This window comes from Choloepus didactylus, chromosome 1 (genome assembly GCF_015220235.1).
Source record: "Choloepus didactylus isolate mChoDid1 chromosome 1, mChoDid1.pri, whole genome shotgun sequence".
Classification (NCBI taxonomy): Eukaryota; Metazoa; Chordata; class Mammalia; order Pilosa; family Megalonychidae; genus Choloepus; species Choloepus didactylus.
This window is the reverse complement of record NC_051307.1, coordinates 160,305,370-160,325,295: the sequence shown is the minus strand read 5'-3', so window position 1 is coordinate 160,325,295 and position 19,926 is coordinate 160,305,370. Positions and strand designations below refer to the sequence as shown.

Below are 19,926 nucleotides of genomic sequence, written 5' to 3'. Positions count from 1 at the left end.
GTTCTTAATTGAAAATGCACCTGACTGGAGTACCTCAATTTATATTTCTCAGTAAAATAAATTGCCTTTTATTTTAGTCCTAATAAGTCATTGTCAAAATCAAGAGTTACTTTCTTCTGATTGACCTGATGTTGTTTCTCAGAAGATGTGCAATAAGCATTGTTACTAAAACATAATCGCATGATGGTCTAACAACCAGATATGACCACATTTCTTACAGCCCTCAGCTTATGAGATCTGTCTCCTCACTTCTTTTGTTGCAGAGGCAGGGGACAGACTCACATTTGGAGTTTTTCCCACATTCAGAAATTATTTCAGCATGGGGCAGTCATCTGCCCTTTGTTATAACTTTCAGAGTAGATATATATGACTAGTTCTCACCACAGCCAAACTTTATTACCTCATGTTCATTGGATCCACTTTGGATCCCTGTCTGTTCTATGATGGTAACATAAACATCAAGCTGGTACAATTTTCAAATAGGTTTCTCAAAAGAAGTTTGCAAGTATTATATGTCCAATTTATTGCAATAATGTAAATTGATCTTTCTAAGAAAAGGTGTACTTGAAAATAGTTAATAGTCCTAAATGTGTCATTTTCCCCATGCTTTTCTCAAGAGATTTTTTTTTTTTTTAAATAATTAAATGTGTCTTGCTTCTTAATATGGCTTCAGGCCTCCAAATGGGAATTTCACCAAGGGTCTCCTAAAACCTTCTTTTGAGAAGTTTTACTTGGCAATGAATCAATAGCTCTTAATAGAAAAATATTGTTCCCTATTACCAAATAATGCTTTTGTCTTGAATTTTGTGATTAATTGATGACATGACTATAGATGCTACTCTTAAGTGTCAGTATATATAATCAAGTGGCCATAAGAAAGAGTGAATAGGCTACTGGGTGAAGACAGTGAGTTAATCACACACAGTACTTTTGGTCTCTCTTAAAACCCTACTAAAATGCTAGTAAAGGGATTTTTTTTAAAGGAATAAACCCACAAGAACCAAGGAAATAGAAGAGATAATAATAAAAACTTGTAAAGTGGGAAGCAGATAAACTTAGCAGACTATTTGAATCCTAAACCAATAGAGGGAAAAACCAAGAAGAAACCACATGTACCCAGCAAACCTCCAAAACACTCAGGACTTGGTAGTACGAACAACATTGGAAAAGTGGCGGTGGGATAAATGTGGAGCCAAAAAAACAAGAGAATTCATTGAAAGTCTGTTTAAAGAAGCAGTTGATCTCCAGATTCTCTCCACACTGGCAGAAGATTGGTGCTTTATTCCCTGAAATGTGTAAAATAGAAAGCCACTGGACTGGGGAGAACCAGGCACAACCGAAGATGTATCACACTGAAAACAGAAGGATTAAATGAATGTATGTATACCAAATATTGAGACCTCCAGCCTTCATTCCTTACTCAGCTTACAGAATGCTGACATTGTGCTCTGAATCTCCGGGCAGGAGGCTAAAAGATCCTTCTATGGTAAATTTAAGCAGCACAAGTCCTGAAGATATACATCAAGTCACCCCCAAGGAAAGAACCCAGTCAGTCATTTTACAGTGAAGCTCAGAGTCAACAAACCCATAGATCAGAACTTCCAATCAGCTTTTTAGCACCTACTCATAAATATCAGCAGAGAACAAAGTATCACTAAAAACCTGAGTAAATCTTCTTATATGAAAAATAGAGACCAAAACAAATAGGAAAACAAAAATGTAACTTGGATGAAACAGAGAGTTGCAGGGAGAAGAATACTTTGACATCAACAACAAAGACAATATTATTAATAGCCTTAGAGGTAAGAGAAGAAATTAGATTCACAGATAAGGAACAGAATACTACTTTTTTAAAAAAAGAACATTCAGGAGACCAAAAAACTGGGAAATCAAAACTATGAAAGCAGAAATTTAAAAACAGAATTTTAGAAGAAAAAGCTAAGGAAACCTTCCAGAAAGAACACCAAAAAAAAGATGAAGCAATAGAAAATAGAGAAAAGTTATTAAATTAGAGAACCAGTCCAAGAATTCCAACATCACTGAAAACTGAAATATGAGGTGAGCTATGTACATAATTTTAAGTTTTAGCCACAATAAAAAAATAAAAATAGGTAACATCAATTTTAATTAATGTCTATTTTAACCCAATATATTTTAAATGCTATAATTTCAACATGTAATCAATATAAAAATATTGAGATGATTTACATTCTTTTTCTCATATTAAGTCTTCAGTATCTGTTTTTATTTTATGCTTAGAACACATCTCAAGTTGGACGAACCACATTACAAAATGCCCAATAGCCATTTGTGCTAGTTTGGACATATTATGTTCCACCAAAAGCCATATTCTTTAATGCAGTCTTGTGGGGGCAGACAAATTAGTGTTGATTAAATTGGAACCTTTGGATTAGGTTGTTTCCATGGAGATGTGACCCACTCAACTGTAGGTGGTAACTCTGATTAGATAATTTCCATGGAGGCATGGCCCCGCCCATTCAGCGTGGGCCTTGATTAGTTTACCTGAGCACTGTATAAGCTCAGACAGAAGGAGCTCGGAGAGAAGCTGCAGCTTAGACAAGACACTTTGAAGATGGTTGTTGAAAGCTGACACTGACATTTTGGAGAATGCCATTTTGAAATACAACCTGGGAGTAAGCAGATGCCAGCCACGTGCCTTCCAAGCTAAGAGAGGTTTTCCAGACTCCGATGGCCTTTGTTCAGTGAAGGTACCCTATTGATGCCTTACCTTGGATACTTCATGGCCTTAAAACTGTAACTTTGTAACCAAATAAACTCCCTTTATAAAAGCCAATCCATTTCTGGTATTTTGCAAAATAGCAGCATTAGCAAACTAGAACACCGTATGTGACTAGTGGCTACTATATTGGACTACACAGATTTGAATATCAGGAGTTCCAAAAAGAGAGAACAGAGAGTGGGGAAGGAAGGCAGGGAAGAAATAAAATAATTTAAGAATTTCTAAGAACTGGATACAAATTTCCAAATTGAAAGGTGCTCAGAAAACCCAGAAAAATGGAGAAATCGACCCAGACCAAGGCACTTCACCAAGAAATTTCAAAACACCAGGGACTTAAAGAAACTTCTGCAGGCTTCAGAGAGGAAAAAAAGGATCTCAAAGGATCAAAATGGTTTTAGACTTCTTAACAACACCGAACAGATAGAAGACAGTGCATCAGCGCCTTTAAAATTCTGAAGGAAAAGCACCACCAACCTTAGTTCTGTAACTAGCCAAAATATCCAAGATCTCTAAAATTTACCTCCCATGCTCCCTTTTTCAGAAAGCTACTGTAGGGTATGCTAGGCCACACAAGGAAATAAACCAAGAATGAGGAAACTGTGAGATACAAGATAGAAAAAAGGTGAAAGGAATCCCTAGGATGAAACTGTGAACTAGGCCTAGAGATGAACCAGTCTAGATTAGAGCAAGTCAGAAGGAACCAAGAAAGACTTCTTCAAGAAGATCCCGTTGATAAAATACCTGATGGGACTGATTGTGGATTTAGACAACCAGCTGAGCATTTGGGATTGAATTAGTGACACAGAAAACTAAGCAAATAAAAGATAAAAGAAAAATACAAACTTACAAACTGAATATTGAGCAATTTAACTATATTAAGAGGTTGGGAAGGGCATGTAGGTAAGGTAGAGCAAAGTGGTGAAAGAGCTAAAATATCTTTCAGAGTGCAAAACTAATGCACAATTAATAAAACAAGAAAACAAAAGAGCAGTAAGGCATGCTATCTGAAAATAAGGTAATAATCAAGTGTTGAAAGTGGTTGGTTCTAGGGAAGGGAAAATAAAGGGAGGAAGGGGTTTGCCATTTTTTTTTACTAACAAACCTTTTAAAATTCTGTCTCTTCAAGACTGAAGTATACATATGTAACTTTTATTTAAAAGTAAAACTAGGTGAACAAAGGACTTTTACTGGGTCCATGCTAATGCGTGTCCTTCCCTCCTAGCGTCGAGTATTGGTTCCGCTGCATGGATGTGGACGGGGATGGTGTACTTTCCATGTACGAGCTGGAGTACTTTTATGAGGAGCAGTGTGAACGGATGGAAGCCATGGGCATCGAGCCCTTGCCATTCCATGATTTGCTATGCCAGATGCTTGACCTAGTGAAGCCAGCCAGTGACGGTGAGACTGAGTAAAGGATAAAGGGCCACTTGTACTGTTCCCCTGTGTAACAGAGTGGGGCACATAATCCCAGATTGTCCTAAAGTATTTAACTTTTCAAAGGCTTCCTTACAGACCTCCTGAGTACAAAACTGTTTAAAGTTTTTCATTTATTGTTAGTGTAGAACCAATGGTTGATGGCAAATTCACTGTTTAAGAAATGGGATTTTTCCCAGAGACAGGAAGCAGAGCAGTGGTTGCCAGGGCTTGGGGGCAGGGGGGCAATAGGGAGTGACTGCTTAATGTGTACAGGGTTTCCTTTAGGGATGCTGAAAATGTTCTGGACCTTGATTGTGGTGAGGGTTGCACAAATTGTGAATGTACTAAAAGCCACTGAATTTTATATACTTTAAAATAGTGATTTTATGTTATGCGAACTTTACCTCAATAAAAAAAAAATGAGATGTTTATATAAAATATACATTTATATCCTTTAAACTTCAGTGAAAGTTTTCTTTTTCTTTGCAAAAACAGCTCTTGGTGAAATTTACCAGCGTTCTTTGATTTTATGCAGGCAAAATAACTTTACGAGATCTAAAGAAATGCAGAATGGCTCACATCTTTTATGACACTTTCTTCAATCTGGAAAAATACTTAGACCATGAACAGAGAGATCCTTTTGCGGTCCAGAAGGTACCAGTATAGTTTTAACTTCTATCTGAGGGTTGCGATATCAGAACTGTGTGCCACGTATAAAGATGGTCTCTGACTGCAGCAATCTTGGTATTTAAAGAGGTAACTTTTAAAGCATTTCCTCAAATAGAGAAAAGTAGAAAATAACAGACCTAGAGCACATCTCTCCCCACAGCTAATCTTCAACGTTAAAACCTCCATCTGCCTAGGAACTTTTCATTGAGTTCCATTTTATGGCCATGTACTTATATACATATTGGAAGTTAGTTAGGAAAAAAAATAATTTTGAAAAAAAAATTGTCCTTCTAATGTAACCTCCATCTGCCTAGGAACTTTTCATTGAGTTCCATTTTATGGCCAGGTACTTATATACATATTGGAAGTTACTTAGGAAAAAAAATAATTTTGAAAAAAAAAATTGTCCTTCTAATGTAACTTTAACAAATATATAAATAGGCAGATCTGTATTAGAAACTATGTTGGCCTTGATTTCATTCTACCATTCATTTCTGGGATGTCACAATAAGGAGTTTTCCTTATCATAATGAAAAGTAGAAGCTCTCCATGACAGCCAGTCTTTAGATAATATGGTACTTTTTCAAGTGTTAATGATTGCTAGGCATGGCTAACAGGTTTGAATATTGTTCTACATCTGAATAGAGATGACCATATTTCTCCATGCACAAAAACCAATTGACCCTCAGAAAACCGTGGTCATATGATCTGTACCCAAAAACCAAATAATAATAATAATCATAACCTAGATATTACCACTTACCCCTACCATTCCTCTATTTAAAAAGTAAAAATTATGTTGATAGGAAAGGACTGCTACAGTTGAGTGATAGTACAACTACAGAAAACTTTTGCAGTCTCTTCTTTTTCATCCACGTGTTGCATAACAGTGTGTCTAATCTAATACTAGTAAGAATACAGAGATCACCTTCTGAAAACAAATACTTTGCAGCTGATCTTGGGAGCACATCAAGATGCACTATCACTGGTCTAAAGCCAATTCTCTTTTTCATTGAATTTTAGATGCCATCATTATAAGATACCCCATTATTTTATGTACATCCAAGCAAAATAAAATATTGCCAATTATAAGTCAGAGATAAAAGCCAATTTCAGAGATGTTAAAGGAGTGGGGAAGGTGGGAAGAGGCATGTCTTGAAATGGATTAAATATAATAGTTGACCACATTGTATGGGCAACATTTGGGTACTTACATTCTTCTAGGCATATTGGACCCTAGACCCTAGGGCAATGCTAACTCACTGTCAGCTTGGAAAGACATTATTTTACCTAGAACATATAATCCAAGACACTGTCCATACTGTAGAAGGGAAAGAAAATGCCTTCCAACCCTCCCCCCCTTCATTCCTTTTATTTATGTTAATTTTATTTAAAAAATTTTACCTTTAAATTTTACTTTAATTATAGGAGGTAGTAATTATCAATATTTGTTCTGATCTGCAAAGAACGTTATTAATCAGAAAGTGCTCAATAAATTCCAAGCACTGTGTAGGACAGATACTGGGTAGATACAGAGATGGAAAAGACACAGAAGACCAAAGGGTGGCAACCAAATTATATATAGAGAAGGAAATGTTTTGGGAGAGAAGGGCTGTTTCCAGGAAGATACTGCAGATGACATACTGTCTGAGCTGACTGAGCTGGCTTTTAAAGAAACAATAAAAATGTGTTTGAGAAGGGGAGATGGGTGTTGACATTTCAGGTGGGCACGTGCAAACCATAAGAGACTCTAGATAGCTGCCGTGCATTGCCCGGGAAGGGAGGAGTTGGATAAAAGGCTCTGAGTAGAAGGCTAAAGAATGTAGACCTAAAGAATCTAGCTGCTGCATACTTCATTATAAATTCAGTATTGGAAGTGTAGAAAACCTCTTTGGGAGTGGTGCCTTAGCTCTTTTCTTAACATCTTGAAGTGAAACATTTTCAGATAGGTTTTTCAGAGATATACAGCCTTTGTGATGACCAATCTTCAGTTCTTTGACAGTTTTTGTTTCCTGCGGCTGTCCTTTCCAATCAGGATGTCGAGAATGATGGGCCTGAGCCCTCCGACTGGGACAGGTTTGCTGCTGAAGAGTACGAGACACTTGTTGCAGAGGAGTCTGCCCAAGCGCAGTTCCAGGAAGGGTGAGTGAGTCTAGTCTCCCTGTGTCTTGTAGAATTTTTTATTGACAGGGGCATTCACATCAGTAATTATCAAACTACCTTAAAAAATCAAGCTAGCAGTCCTTTTCTGTTTTTGTAATTTTTGAATAATCTTAAAAATATGAGTTATTTTAGCCAACTCTTGTTAAATGAATACTTTCCCCACCAGTCTGCTCTGCTCTTCTTCACTGATTTCCTGAGAAAGTCTTCTCATATCCCATTTGCTTTAGTGGAGTTGCACCTTTGAAAGAAAACCAAGATTACCTATAAAAACCCGTAGAAAGAAAAAGAGGCTACAGGAACTGAAACTCTTTAAATAATGAATATGACCATATTTAAAACATACCGTTATCGTACGTGGCTTTATGTATTCATCCCTGAACTGTAAATAACATCTATGTAGGGTTTATATTTATTCTTCACTACATAGTACCATGAAAGGACCATGATAAGAAATTAAATTATCCAAGAATTTTACTGCTTAGATCATTTCAGCATCTTATAATTTGCTGGCTCTTTCTCTCATCTTCTAGCAACTCCTTTAGCAATTCCCTCTAATTCTGTGTTAGTCACTGTTTCTTTAAGGTCCTCATTAATCTTTACTATTAGTATAATGCATTTTTGAGTAGGCAGTACATTCATATGATACAATATTAAAAGAAGCAAAAGAATAAACAGTAAAAAGTTTTCCTACTACCCAGTGCTCCCCAGAAGCAACCAATGTTACCGTTTTCATGTGTAAAGACAGTGTATACACACACACACAAACATATATGTTCTTTTTCTTTCTGTTTTTTTCTTACACAAATGTTAGCCTACTGTTCAGTCTTTGGTACCTTGCTTTCTCCACACTTAATATATATTGGAGATTATTCCATAGATGTATCCTATGAATTTTCTCATTTTTTATAGCTGCATAATATTCTACTGTATAGTTATACCATTGTTTTACATTCCTTCATTGATAGACATTATATTTCTAATATTTCACTACTGAAACTATGATTTTGCAATAAATAATCTTGTATATATGGCATTTATACAATGTGAGTAGATTTGTAAGATAAAAATTTGTAGAAGTGCAGCAAATAGCATACTCAGACTAGGTATTTGAGGAGAATTTACAAAGATACAGGAGAATTTTAGAGAAACCAATCAGAAATGATATAGATACTGAGAACTAGCAACAATGGGGAGATATTTCCCTCTCCAGGCCTAAAGGGACAAGGAGAGGAAACCATCACTAGAACCCAAAGAGATTAGCTATATGGAAAGGGTCATGTCACCTGACAAGGCTTCTGACCTTCCCTAAAAGGATTTAGCCAACCTATGACAACCCTGCTGAGATGGAGCTGATTGAATAAATACCCAACTTCATTCCTTCACATCCTGCTGGCACCTCCCATTGGCTTCCAACCAGAAACCAGAGGACAGGAGACTCCATTTAGGTCAGCCCCCTGGGCATGGAGACATGTGGAGAGTAAATCTGGAAGGATAAACAGAAAATATCCAACCCAACAGATAAGGTCAAATAGTCCTCCTTAGAGATTGTACCATTTTACATACCTACCATTAAGTCTTTAATATCTTTTTTGATGGTGCCAACGAAGCCATCACCAAACCAATTTCTTTAATCTGGAGATTTAAGCCCCAAAACTGGAGTTTCAAATTTATGTCAGTGACCTGGAAGCCTTTAAAATCATTCATTCATTATCTTAGACCAGACTGCATCAGAAGAGAAAACAAGCACGTGAGTTCCCAAGCATATGTTTTAAACTTCCATAATAAGAATGAGGGTAAGTTTACTGCTCTTACAAAGTCATATCACTGAAGTTAAACAACAACAACAACAACAACCAAAAAAAACACTTGTGGAAGGATACTGCAGCACGGTTTATAATAGTGGAAAATTGGAGGCAATCTAAGTATCTAATAGGAGGATCAATTAAATTATAGAATATAAACACAGTATGACCCCTTGCAACCATTAAAATTTTGTGGATGTATATTTCTTGACAATTATTAAGTAAAAATAGGGATATGAAGAAGACTTTAAGAGATCAAGTAACTGGAATGGAGGACAAAGTATGAGAAAGAACATTAGGTATATGTAATGAAAACAAAAGGGATCTAGCTTATATGCATTAGACAACAGAACAAATGGAATAGAAAAAAATATTCAAAGATAATAGAAAAGCTTTTTTGAAATAAGACATGAATAAGAAATGTCATGAAATTTATACCATATCCAGGAAATACTGATAATGACTGACCCCAAACATGCATGGTAAACATACTGGAATTCACCAAAAAATAAAAGATTTATTTCAAGGGTGTGGGGAGTTTTTTTTAATAAATGCAAGTCACCAGACAAGGGAAGAAGCAAATCACCCATGTGGATTCCTCTACAGTAAAACTGAATTACCAGAAGACTAGAAAGCAATGTTTACACACTTCTCAGGGAAAGAAATGTTATACCCAAGAAGTTTCCTACTCAGCCAACTTGACATTCAAGCATAAAGACACAGGTGAATATTATCAGAAATTTAAGAATTAGAGGGAATATACCACCCAAAAAAGTTTCTTTCAAAAGAGCATAGAGAAGACTTAGGGAAGATGGCCAAGTAGAAGACCTAGAATTCAGTCCTTCTACCATAACAGCTATTAAACAGGCAGGAACTGTCTGAAACACCTATTTTGAAACTCTGGAGGCCAGTAGAACACTGAACAGCATCCAGGGAAGAGCAGGAGGAAAAGGCTGATAAATTATGGTAAAGAACAGTAGATTGCTCTCTCTCTCTGGCAGTTACCAGCTCCCATCCCTGACTCTCATGGTGGGCCACCATGGGATCCAGCCCTTGGCTAGCTTCCTGATGACAGAAAGAAACTTAAAAATCATCTTCCCCAAGACCAGGGGTGGGCACCACTGATTGCTCATCTCAGCTTTGGTTACTGACTTCAGATTGCTGGGGCCTGGCTCTGAGGGAGGCAATTATTCCAAACCATCCCAGGCAAAGAAAGCAACAGAGGAGACTTAAAGACACTTCCTCAGGGGACAGTTGAAGAGCTGCATTTGCTGGGCAGGCAGGTTGAGAAAGCTCAGCTTCAGGGATCCATAGAAGTTCCTGGGCACTTCCTGTTCTCCTCCCCCAAGGCATTTTGGAGCCTGTCTATGCCCCCTTCATGGGACCTTGGCCCTGTTTTAGCTGGAAAAAGCTGACTTGAGACATCGGTATCCAGCAAGCCCCCCACCCCAAATTTGTCCTCAAGGCAAAGCAGCTTCAGACAACAAAAGAAATGTAAGAAACTATAGAGGTGGACAGCTTGTCTGCTTTAAACAACCAGGTAAAGGAGATCTTTCTCCTGGGAAATATAGGGGGCATTCAGACTCTTTTAAATGGGGGAACTCTAAAACAACTAACAATCACAAGCCTAGGACAAGACACAGGCCTAGAAAACACATTCATCTGGGGCAGACCTTCTTGACTGGAGGACTGAAACTCAAGAAAACTCTGTCGTCTCCACCAGCTAGTTAAAAAAATCAAGAAACAGACAACTCAGAATAAATCCCAGAGTTAAAATTTTAAAATGTTAAAATGTACAGTGTGTAATAAAAATAAAGTGTAAGACAAAGAAATAGGAAATGATGGCCCATCCAAAGGAAGAGGAGAAAAAAAAAACCAACGAAGAAGGCTGGAATGTGGACATATCAAACAAAGACTAAACAAAATTTGATCTTAAAAATGTTTAAGGAGATGAAGAAAAATACAGAGAAAGGACTAAAAGATGTGAGAGAAACAATGGATGAGCAATATGAGAATTTTAGTAGAGAGATAGAAATTTTAAAATAGAACTACTGGAGCTGAGGACTGCAATATCTGAAATGAAAAGTATCCAGGAGGGTTTCCACAGCAGATTAGAGCTGGCAGCAAAAGCAGTGTACTCAAAGAAAAGACAGTTGAAATGAGTCAAGTTGAGGAACAGAAAGAAAAAAGAATTATAAAAAGCAAAAATAGCCTAAGATACCTCTGGGACCCATCAAGTGTACCAATAAAAACATTCAGGGATTGCCAGAAGAAGAAGAAAGACAAAAGGGGGCAGAAGGAATGTTCAAAGAAATAATCACAGAAAACCTCCCAAACTTAGCAAAAAATGTGAATATGCCCATCCAAGATTCCCAACCAACACCAAACATAATAAACACACACACACATAGTGGTCAGACTATTAAATGCAAAGGAAAAGGAGAGAGTTCTGAAAGCTGCAAGAGAAAAGAAACATGCTATGTACAAGGTAGTCCCAACTAGATTGAGTGACAATTTCTCATTATAAACTATGGAAGCAAGAAGGCAGTGGGTTGAAACACTTAAAGTGCTGAAAGAAAACATCTGCCAACCAAGAATTTTATACCCAGCAAGACTTTCAGTCAAAAACGAAAGATCAAAGCATTCCCAGATAAACAAAAGCTGAGGGAGTTCATCACCACTAGACTTGCCCTACAAGAAAAGCTAAAGGGAGTTCTTCAGACAAAAAGAAAAGGACACTAGACAGTGGTTCAAAGCAGCATAAAGAAATAAAGACCTCCAGTAAAGGTAACCATTTGGGTAACTATAAATACCAGTATTATTGTATTGTTTTGTTTGGGATATAACTCCATTTCTTACTTCCTACAAGTGCTAAAATGCCAATTCATAAAAATTAATGATAAATCTATGGTTCTGAACATACAATGTACAAAGATGTAAGTACAAAAAAAGTGAGGGGACAGAGAAGTATAGGAAAATTATATGTGCATGCTATTGGAAACTATATGAACAACATATCCATATAGAAAAGGTACTCAATATCATACAACACACACAAAAAATGAAATAAATATAAAAGGCATTAATGGAAGAGTTAAGGGATTAAAAAAAAAGGTGTAAGACTTATAAAGGCTAAATAGCAAAATGACAGAAGAAAGTCCTACATTATCAGTAGTGACATTAAATGTAAATGGATTAAACTCTCCTGTCAAAAGGCAGAGAAGGGCAGAATGGATAAAAAGCATGACCCAACTATATGCTGTCTGCAAGAGATTCACCTTAAAGTCAAAGATACAAGTAGGTTTAAGGAGAAAGGATGGAAAAAAATATACTATGTAACTAGTTCACCAAAAGAGTGCTTGGGTGACTATACTTATACAAGATAAAATATACTTTAAGTTAAAAAGAGTTATGAGGGGCAAAGATGGTCCTTATATGCTGATAAATGGGTCAATTCAACAGGAAGATGTAACAATTATGAATATATATATATGCACATAAACAGCAAATCCCCTATACACAGCAAATACTGACAAATTTGAAGGGGAAAATAGATGCTTCTGTGTTAATACTAGGAGACTTTTAACATGCCACTCTCAATAATAGATAGAACATCTTGTCAGAAGATTGGTAAGGAAATACAAGACTCGAACAATAGAAACTAGAATTAACAGACATATGTAGAATACTTCACCCAACGAAAACAAATACACATTCTTCTTGAGTGTACTCTCCAGGATAGACCATATGTTAAGTCACAAAACAAGTCTCAGTAAATTAAAAAATATTGAAATCAGTGTATCTTCTCTGACCATAACAGAATGGAGCTAGAAATCAATAACAGAGGAAGAGATGGAAAATTCACAAATATATGGAAATTAAACAACCTAATGTTTAAACAACCAGTTGGGCTAAAGAGAAAATCAAAAGGGAGATTAGGAAATATCTTGAGGCAAATGAAAATTCAAGATACTAAAACTTACGGGATAAAGCAAAGGCAATGCAAAGAGGCAAATTTATAGCTCTAAATGCCTACATTAAAAAAGAAGGAAGACTTTTAAATCAGAGACCTAACCTCAAAACTGGAAGAATTACAAAAAGAGGCAACTAAAGCCAAAGCAATCAGAAGGAAGGAAAATAACAAAGATTAGAGCAGAGATAAATAAAATATACAAGAACAACAAAAGAGAGAATCAACAAAACCAAAAGTTTGCAGTAAAAGTGAGAAAACTTTAGCTAGACTGATAAAGGAAAAAAAGAGAGAGGATAAAATAATGAAAATCTGAAATGAAAGGGGGACTTTCCTGCCAACTCCACTGAAGTAAAAAGGGCTGTAAGAGGATACTAGGAGCAATTATAAGCAAATTCTTAGAAACACAAACTACCTACACTGACCCGAGAAGAAAAAAAAGATCTCAACAAACCAATTAGTAGTAAAGAGATTGGATTGGTAGTCAAAATCCTCCCAACAAAGAAAAGCCCAGGACCAGATGGCTTCACAGGGGAATTTTACCACATCTTCCAAGAATTAACATCCATCCTGCTCAAACCCTTCCAGAAAATTGAAGAGGAGGAAACACTCCCTAATTCATTCTACAAGGCCAACATCACCCTCATACTGAAGCCAGAAAAGATACCACAAGAAACAAATTTATAGACCACCAGTATCTTTTATGAATATAGTTGCAAAAATCCTCAGCACATTTAAAAGAATTACACACCATAATCAAGTGGGATTTATCCCCTGGTAGGCATCAGTGGTTCAACATAAAAAAATCAATTCATGTAACACACCACATTAACAAAATGAAGGGGGAAAAAAAAACACAATCACCTCAATTGATGCACAAAAGGTATTTGACAGATCGAGACCCCTTCTTGATAAAAAACACTTAGAACACTGTGAATAGAAGTAAACTTCCTCAACACGATAAAGGGCATATATGAAAAGCCCACAGCTAACATCCTACTTAGTGATGAAAGATTGAAAGCTTTCCCTATCAGATCAGGAATAAGGCAAATATGCCCACTGTCACCACTGTTATTCAACACTGTACTGGAAGTTCTAGCCTGAGCAATTAGGCAAGAAAAAGAAATAAAAGGCACCCAAATTGGAAAGAAAGAAGTAAACCTTTCTGCATTTGCACGTGACACAATCCTACATACAAAAATTCCTGAAGTAGCCACAAAAAAGCTCCTACAGCTAATAAATGAATTCATCAAAGTGACAGTATACAAGATCAACATCCCAAAATCAGTAGTGTTTCTATGTACAAGCAATGAACAATCAGAACAAGAAATCAAGACAAAATTCTATTTACAATAGCAACTAAAATAATCACATATCTAGAAATCATTCTAACCAAGGATGTAAAGGACTTGTATACAGAAAACTATAAAACATTGCTAAAAGAAAACAGGGAAGACCTAAATAAATGGAAGGACATTCCATGTTCATAGATTGGAAGACTAAATATGGTTAAGACATCAATTCTAACCAACATGATTTACAAATTCAACTCAGTCCCAATCAAAATTCCAACAACCTTCTTTGCAGAAATGGAAAAGCCAATCATCAGATTTATATGAAAGGTTCCTTCACGTGGGACGTGACTCCCAGGGGTGTGGAAGTCCCTGGCAACATGGGACATGACTTGTGGTGATGAGCTTGGCCATGGCATTGTGGGATTGATGGGGCCTTCTTGGACCAAAAGGGGGAAGTGAAGTGAAACAAAATAAAGTTCCAGTGGATGAGAGATCTCAGTTAGTCGAGAGGTCATTCTGGAGGTTATTCTTATGCATTATATAGATCCTTTTTTAGTTTTTAATGTATTGGAATAGCTAGAAGGAAATACCTGAAACTGTGGAACTGCAATCCAGTAGCCTTGATTCTTGAAGATGATTGTATAATTATATAGCTTACACTGTGTGACTGTATGATTATGAAAACTTTGTGGCTCCCACTCCCTTTATACAGTGTATGTATAGATGAAGAGAAAAATGAGGACAAAAAGTAAATGAATAATAGAATATGCTTTATAAATGCTATTGAACTTGTTAAGTTGGTGTTGAAGCAAATGAGATTTTAATAGATTTATCATGCTAAATTTAAGCCCCATGATAACAATAAGGAAAATGTCAGAGAATAGGAAACTCATAGAGGGAAAGTACAGTGCAATTTACCAGGGGTGGGAGGCAGGGCAGTGGGGAGTTAATGCATAATGGGTGTAGGTTTTCTGTTTGGGGTGAAGGGAAAGTTAAAGTAATAGATGGTGGTGAAGGTACCACAGTATTGTGAATGTGATGAGTCCCACTGCTTTGGAGGGGTTGGGATGGAAAGATTCATGTTGTATATGTGTCTGCAAAATTTTGAAAAATGGAAGAAAGAGAAACTAAAGAGATAATTAAAATGCAATCCAACACATGATACTGGAAGAGATCAAGAATGGAGACAAAAAAGCTCAAAAGGACATTAGTGGGTTATAAGAAAAAATTGGAAGATAGATTGTAAAGCTTTATATCAACCATGATTTCTTGAACTTGATAACTGTACTTAAGGCAATTACATAAGTGAATACAATTGTTCATAAGAAATATACAAGTGTTTATGTGGTATGATGAGTGAAACCTGTTCTCAAAATTTCAGAATGTAGTTAGATAGATAGATAGATAGATAGATAGATAGATAGATAGATAGAAAGTTTAGATAGAATGACACAGCAAAGGTGGTAAAATGTTGAAATCAGTGGCTCTGGTTGTACAGGGACTTTGCTGTATGTTGGAATTTTATGTAAGGGGTTTTTATTGCTTTTGCATATGCCCTGTAAGCATGAAATTGTTTCAAAATTAAAAGTTAAAAAAATAGAGCTCTACAGCAGAAATAATGATCTCTAATGCAAACTATGGGCTGTGGTTAATAATAGTTTGTAAATATTGGTTCATCAATTGTAACAAATGTTCCACACTCATGGAAGATGCTGTAAGAGGGGAAACTCTACATGGTGGACAGAGTCTCAACAGAGGATATAAGGGAACTTTCTGTATTTCTGTGCAATTTTTCTGTAACCTACAATTACTTTAAAAAATAAAGTCTTTGAAAAAACAGTTATACAACAACAACAACAAAAAAAGTAAATGAATAATAGAGAGGGATGGGGGGTGGTGGGATGTTTTGGGTGTTCTTTTCCACTTTAACTTTTATTCTTTTTTGTGTATGGTAATGAAAATGTTCAAAAATTGAATGTGGTGATGAATGTGCAACTATATAATGGTGCTGCGAACAACTGATTGTACAGTGCGAATGATTGTATGGTAGGTGAATATATCTCAATAAAACTGAATTTTAAAAAAATTTATATGGAAGGGTAAGGGGCCCCAAATAGCCAAAGCCGTCTTGAAAAAGAATGAAGGAGTGTACAAACATGTCCTGATCTTAAAACTTATTAGAAAGCCATGGTAATCAAAACTCATGTTACTAGCACATGAATAGACATGTAGACCAATGGAATCAAATTTGGAGCTCAGACATTGACACATTTATGGCCAACTGATTTTTGACAAAGAGACAAAGAATACTTAATTGGAAAAGGATACTCTCTTCAACAAATGGTGCTGGGAAAGCTGGATCTCCATTTGCAAAAAGAAGGAACCCTATCTCACAGCTTATACAAAAATCAACTGAAAATGGATCAAAGACCTAAATGTGAGAGGCAAAACTACCGAACTCCTAGAAGAAAACATAGGGAAGCATCTACAGGACTTGTATTAGACAGTGATTTCTTAGACTTTACATCCAATCCACAGACAACAAAAGAAAAAATAGATAATAAATTAGACCTCATCAAAATTTAAAACTTTTGTACCTCAAAGGACTTTATCATGAAATTAATATGACAAACTACACAATGGGAGAAAATATTTGGAAACCACATATCCGATAAAGGTTTCATATCCAGAATATATAAAGAAATCCTTCAACTTAACAACAAAAAGACAAAGAATGTAATTTAAAAATGGGCAAAAGACTTGAATGGGTATCTCTCCAGAGAAGATATACAAATAGCCAGAAAGCACCTGAAAAGATGGTGAACATCATTAATCATCAGGGAAATGCAAATCAAAACCATGAGATTTCACACACATTAGAATGGGTACTATTTTTAAAAAACAGAAAATTACAACCATTGGAGGTGATGGGGAAAAACAGGAACACTCATTCACTACTGGTGACAATGTGAAGTGGTGCAGCAGCCCTGTGGAAGACAGTTTGGCGGTTCCTTGGAAAGTTAAGTACAGAATTGCTATATGACCCAGCAATCCCACTGTTAGTTATGTACCCAAAGAATTGAAAGCAGGGACTCAAACAGGTAATTGCACACCGATGTTCAGAGTGGCATTATTCACAATTGCCAAAAGATGGAAGCAACCCAAATGTCCATCAACTGATGAATGGATAAACAAAATGTGGAATATACACACAGTGGAATATTACTCAGTCTTAAAAAGGAATAAAGTTCTGATACATGTGACAAAATGGATGAACTTTGCAGATATGTTGAGTGAAATAAGCCAGACACAAAAGGACAAATGCTGTATGATCTCACTGATTTTAAACAATTAGAATAAGCAAACTCAGAGAGTTGGAATCTAGAATATATGTTACCTGGGCACAGGGTGGGGATGGGGAATGGGAAGTTAAGGTCTAAACTGTACTGGATTCCTATTTGGAATGATGGAAATGTTTTGGTAATGGATGTTTTGTTTATGGTAGCACAACATTGTGTATGTAATTAACAGCACAGATATATATTTCTGAGTATGGTTAAAAAGGGAAATGTTAGGTTGTATCTATGATACAGAATAAAAAATAATTTTAAAAAAATCCATGGAATTACAATACACAAATAGTGAAGCCTAAGTTAAACCATGAACTATAGTTAATAGTACATTATAAAAACGTGTTTTTATCGGTTATAACAAATGTTCCACACCCATGGAATGTGTTTATGATAAGGTGGTGTAAGAAATCCTATATTTTATGCATGATCATTCTGTAAACCTACAACTTCTCTAATAAAGAAAAAAAAGCATAATTATAAAACCAAGAGACAACCCAAAATAAAGAGCTTAGAAATGAAACAATCATGGTGGAAAAGAAATTAATAGTGAGCATTCAGTCCATTTAAATGTATTTTAAAAAGGCTAAATAAAGGTTATAGAGCAGAACATAATATTCTGGAAATAATAATGTTACTAAAATTGGGATGTAGAAAGGAGGAAAAAAACGTGAAAATTCTAGAAATAATTTAGCTGAAATTGAGAATTAGAGAGGATGAAGAAATTATAGGTGTAAGTTTCATTAGCAGGGTCTCAACAGATGCCATCTGATAACTCAAATTGGAGATTTAAGAGTATTAATTTAAATAAACAATGGAAAAACTAAAGTCAGATTCTAAGTATTCTAATTCAGTCAGAAAACATGTACACACAAAGGAAAAACCCAATCCACCAGCATAAACTAAAGATAACAGAACTAAGGTAAATATTTTTAAACCACTGAATGTAAATGGAAAGAACTCACTTACTAAAAGAAAAAGATTCAGTTGTAGTATGACAGCAGCCACAAAAACATCAAAGATTGAATATAAAAAGACTTAGGACTCAAAAGAAGCGATCCTGATAACATCAAAATTTTAAAGTGAAAACTCCACAAAAATTAAAGAAGAAATTGAAACCTATTATTAACAGACACAGTAAACTATTCCCTATAAATTGATAGAAATACTTCTGTGGTTTATCTCCATAGATCATTTACAAAATATTTACAGGCCACAAACAAAACTTCAGTGCACTTCCAAAAATAGCGATAATATAGACCAGCTTTTGATTTCAAAGAGATAGATAAAAACATGGTATCGTTTTCAGTCTCCCACAACATAGAAAAATAAATACAAGGTGGTAACCCTTCAAGTAAGAAAAAAAACTTTCAGTGGGCAGCTGAAAGAAGGAACACAGATGGGATCAGATTGAAGAGGAAAGCAGCAGCTTAGGTTCTGTGCAGGAAGAAGCAGAAGTTAATGGCTACAGCTAATAAGAGCAGCACCTAAGGATGATGGATAATAACTTTGACTCAAACCAAGGGCAAGGGGGAGACCAAAAGCAGCAGCATCCATGTATGGTAATCCCTGTATATCTCCTCCTACCATCAAAGAAAATACAAAAGTAATGAGTGTGGACCAAAGAAGGCCCAGGCACTGAAATATCTGTGCCCCAACAGCATGACCCACCTGTCCCCCCATTATCATTGAAAACAGTGGGAGGTGACAGTATTGGTAAACCCTTTTGCCCCCATCCTAAGCAAGCCAGTGCAAACAGAGGCAGCAGTCTGTTCTCAACTACATAGAAAAGGGGAAAAATACCAAATATTTAAGAAATAACCAACAAAATACCCAACAAAAAAGAACTTACATGCTTGGAAAGAGAGATGATAAGCAATCAGAAAATGATTTAAAATGGGTATATTTACTATTCTCAGATAAATAAGAGAATATCACATTCCTGAAGCAAGCAAAACTAGCAGGTTTCTTGAAAATGAAAAGAACCTTTTTTTAAAAAATGAAAAACTTATCATTGGGCTGAATAATAGAATGGACACAGCTGAAAAGTTAATTTATTGGGATATTGGGGTAAGAAATCCTCATACACAGCAGGAGAAAAAAATAACCAAATAATTTCCAAAACTGTCATGGTTTAAACAAATAAAATGATACACATGAGCAGGAGTCAGCAAACTTCCTCTGGCCAGATAGTAAATATTTTAGGCTTTGCAGGTCTAACTCACAGCCACTCAGCTCTGCCATTGTGGAGTGAAAACATCTACAAACAATATGTGAATGAATGAGTTATTACTGTGTTCCAGTAAAATAGTTCTAGTAATAGACACTGAGATTTGAATTTCATCTTTTCACATCACAAAATATTCTTCAATTTTTTTTTTCAAATTTAAAGATAACTTCTTAGCTCACAGGCTGTACACAAACAAGTAACAAACCATATTTGGACCATAGACTGTAATTCGCCAACCCCTGTACTAGACTAAAATTTCAGACTATAAAA

At 35.9% G+C, this 19,926-nt stretch overlaps 1 protein-coding gene across 4 annotated transcripts in view; it reads left to right on the top strand.

The window, feature by feature from the left end:
* Positions 1–19,926, top strand: part of PPP2R3A (protein phosphatase 2 regulatory subunit B''alpha) — a 243,680-nt gene that overhangs the window by 189,904 nt on the left and 33,850 nt on the right. For all 4 annotated transcript variants that reach the window (XM_037844535.1, XM_037844542.1, XM_037844529.1 and 1 more), the window contains 3 exons: positions 3,984–4,159; positions 4,713–4,831; positions 6,882–6,988. In XM_037844535.1, coding sequence (XP_037700463.1) covers positions 3,984–4,159; positions 4,713–4,831; positions 6,882–6,988 — 402 coding nt within the window. The remainder of the gene's footprint in view (positions 1–3,983; positions 4,160–4,712; positions 4,832–6,881; positions 6,989–19,926) is intronic.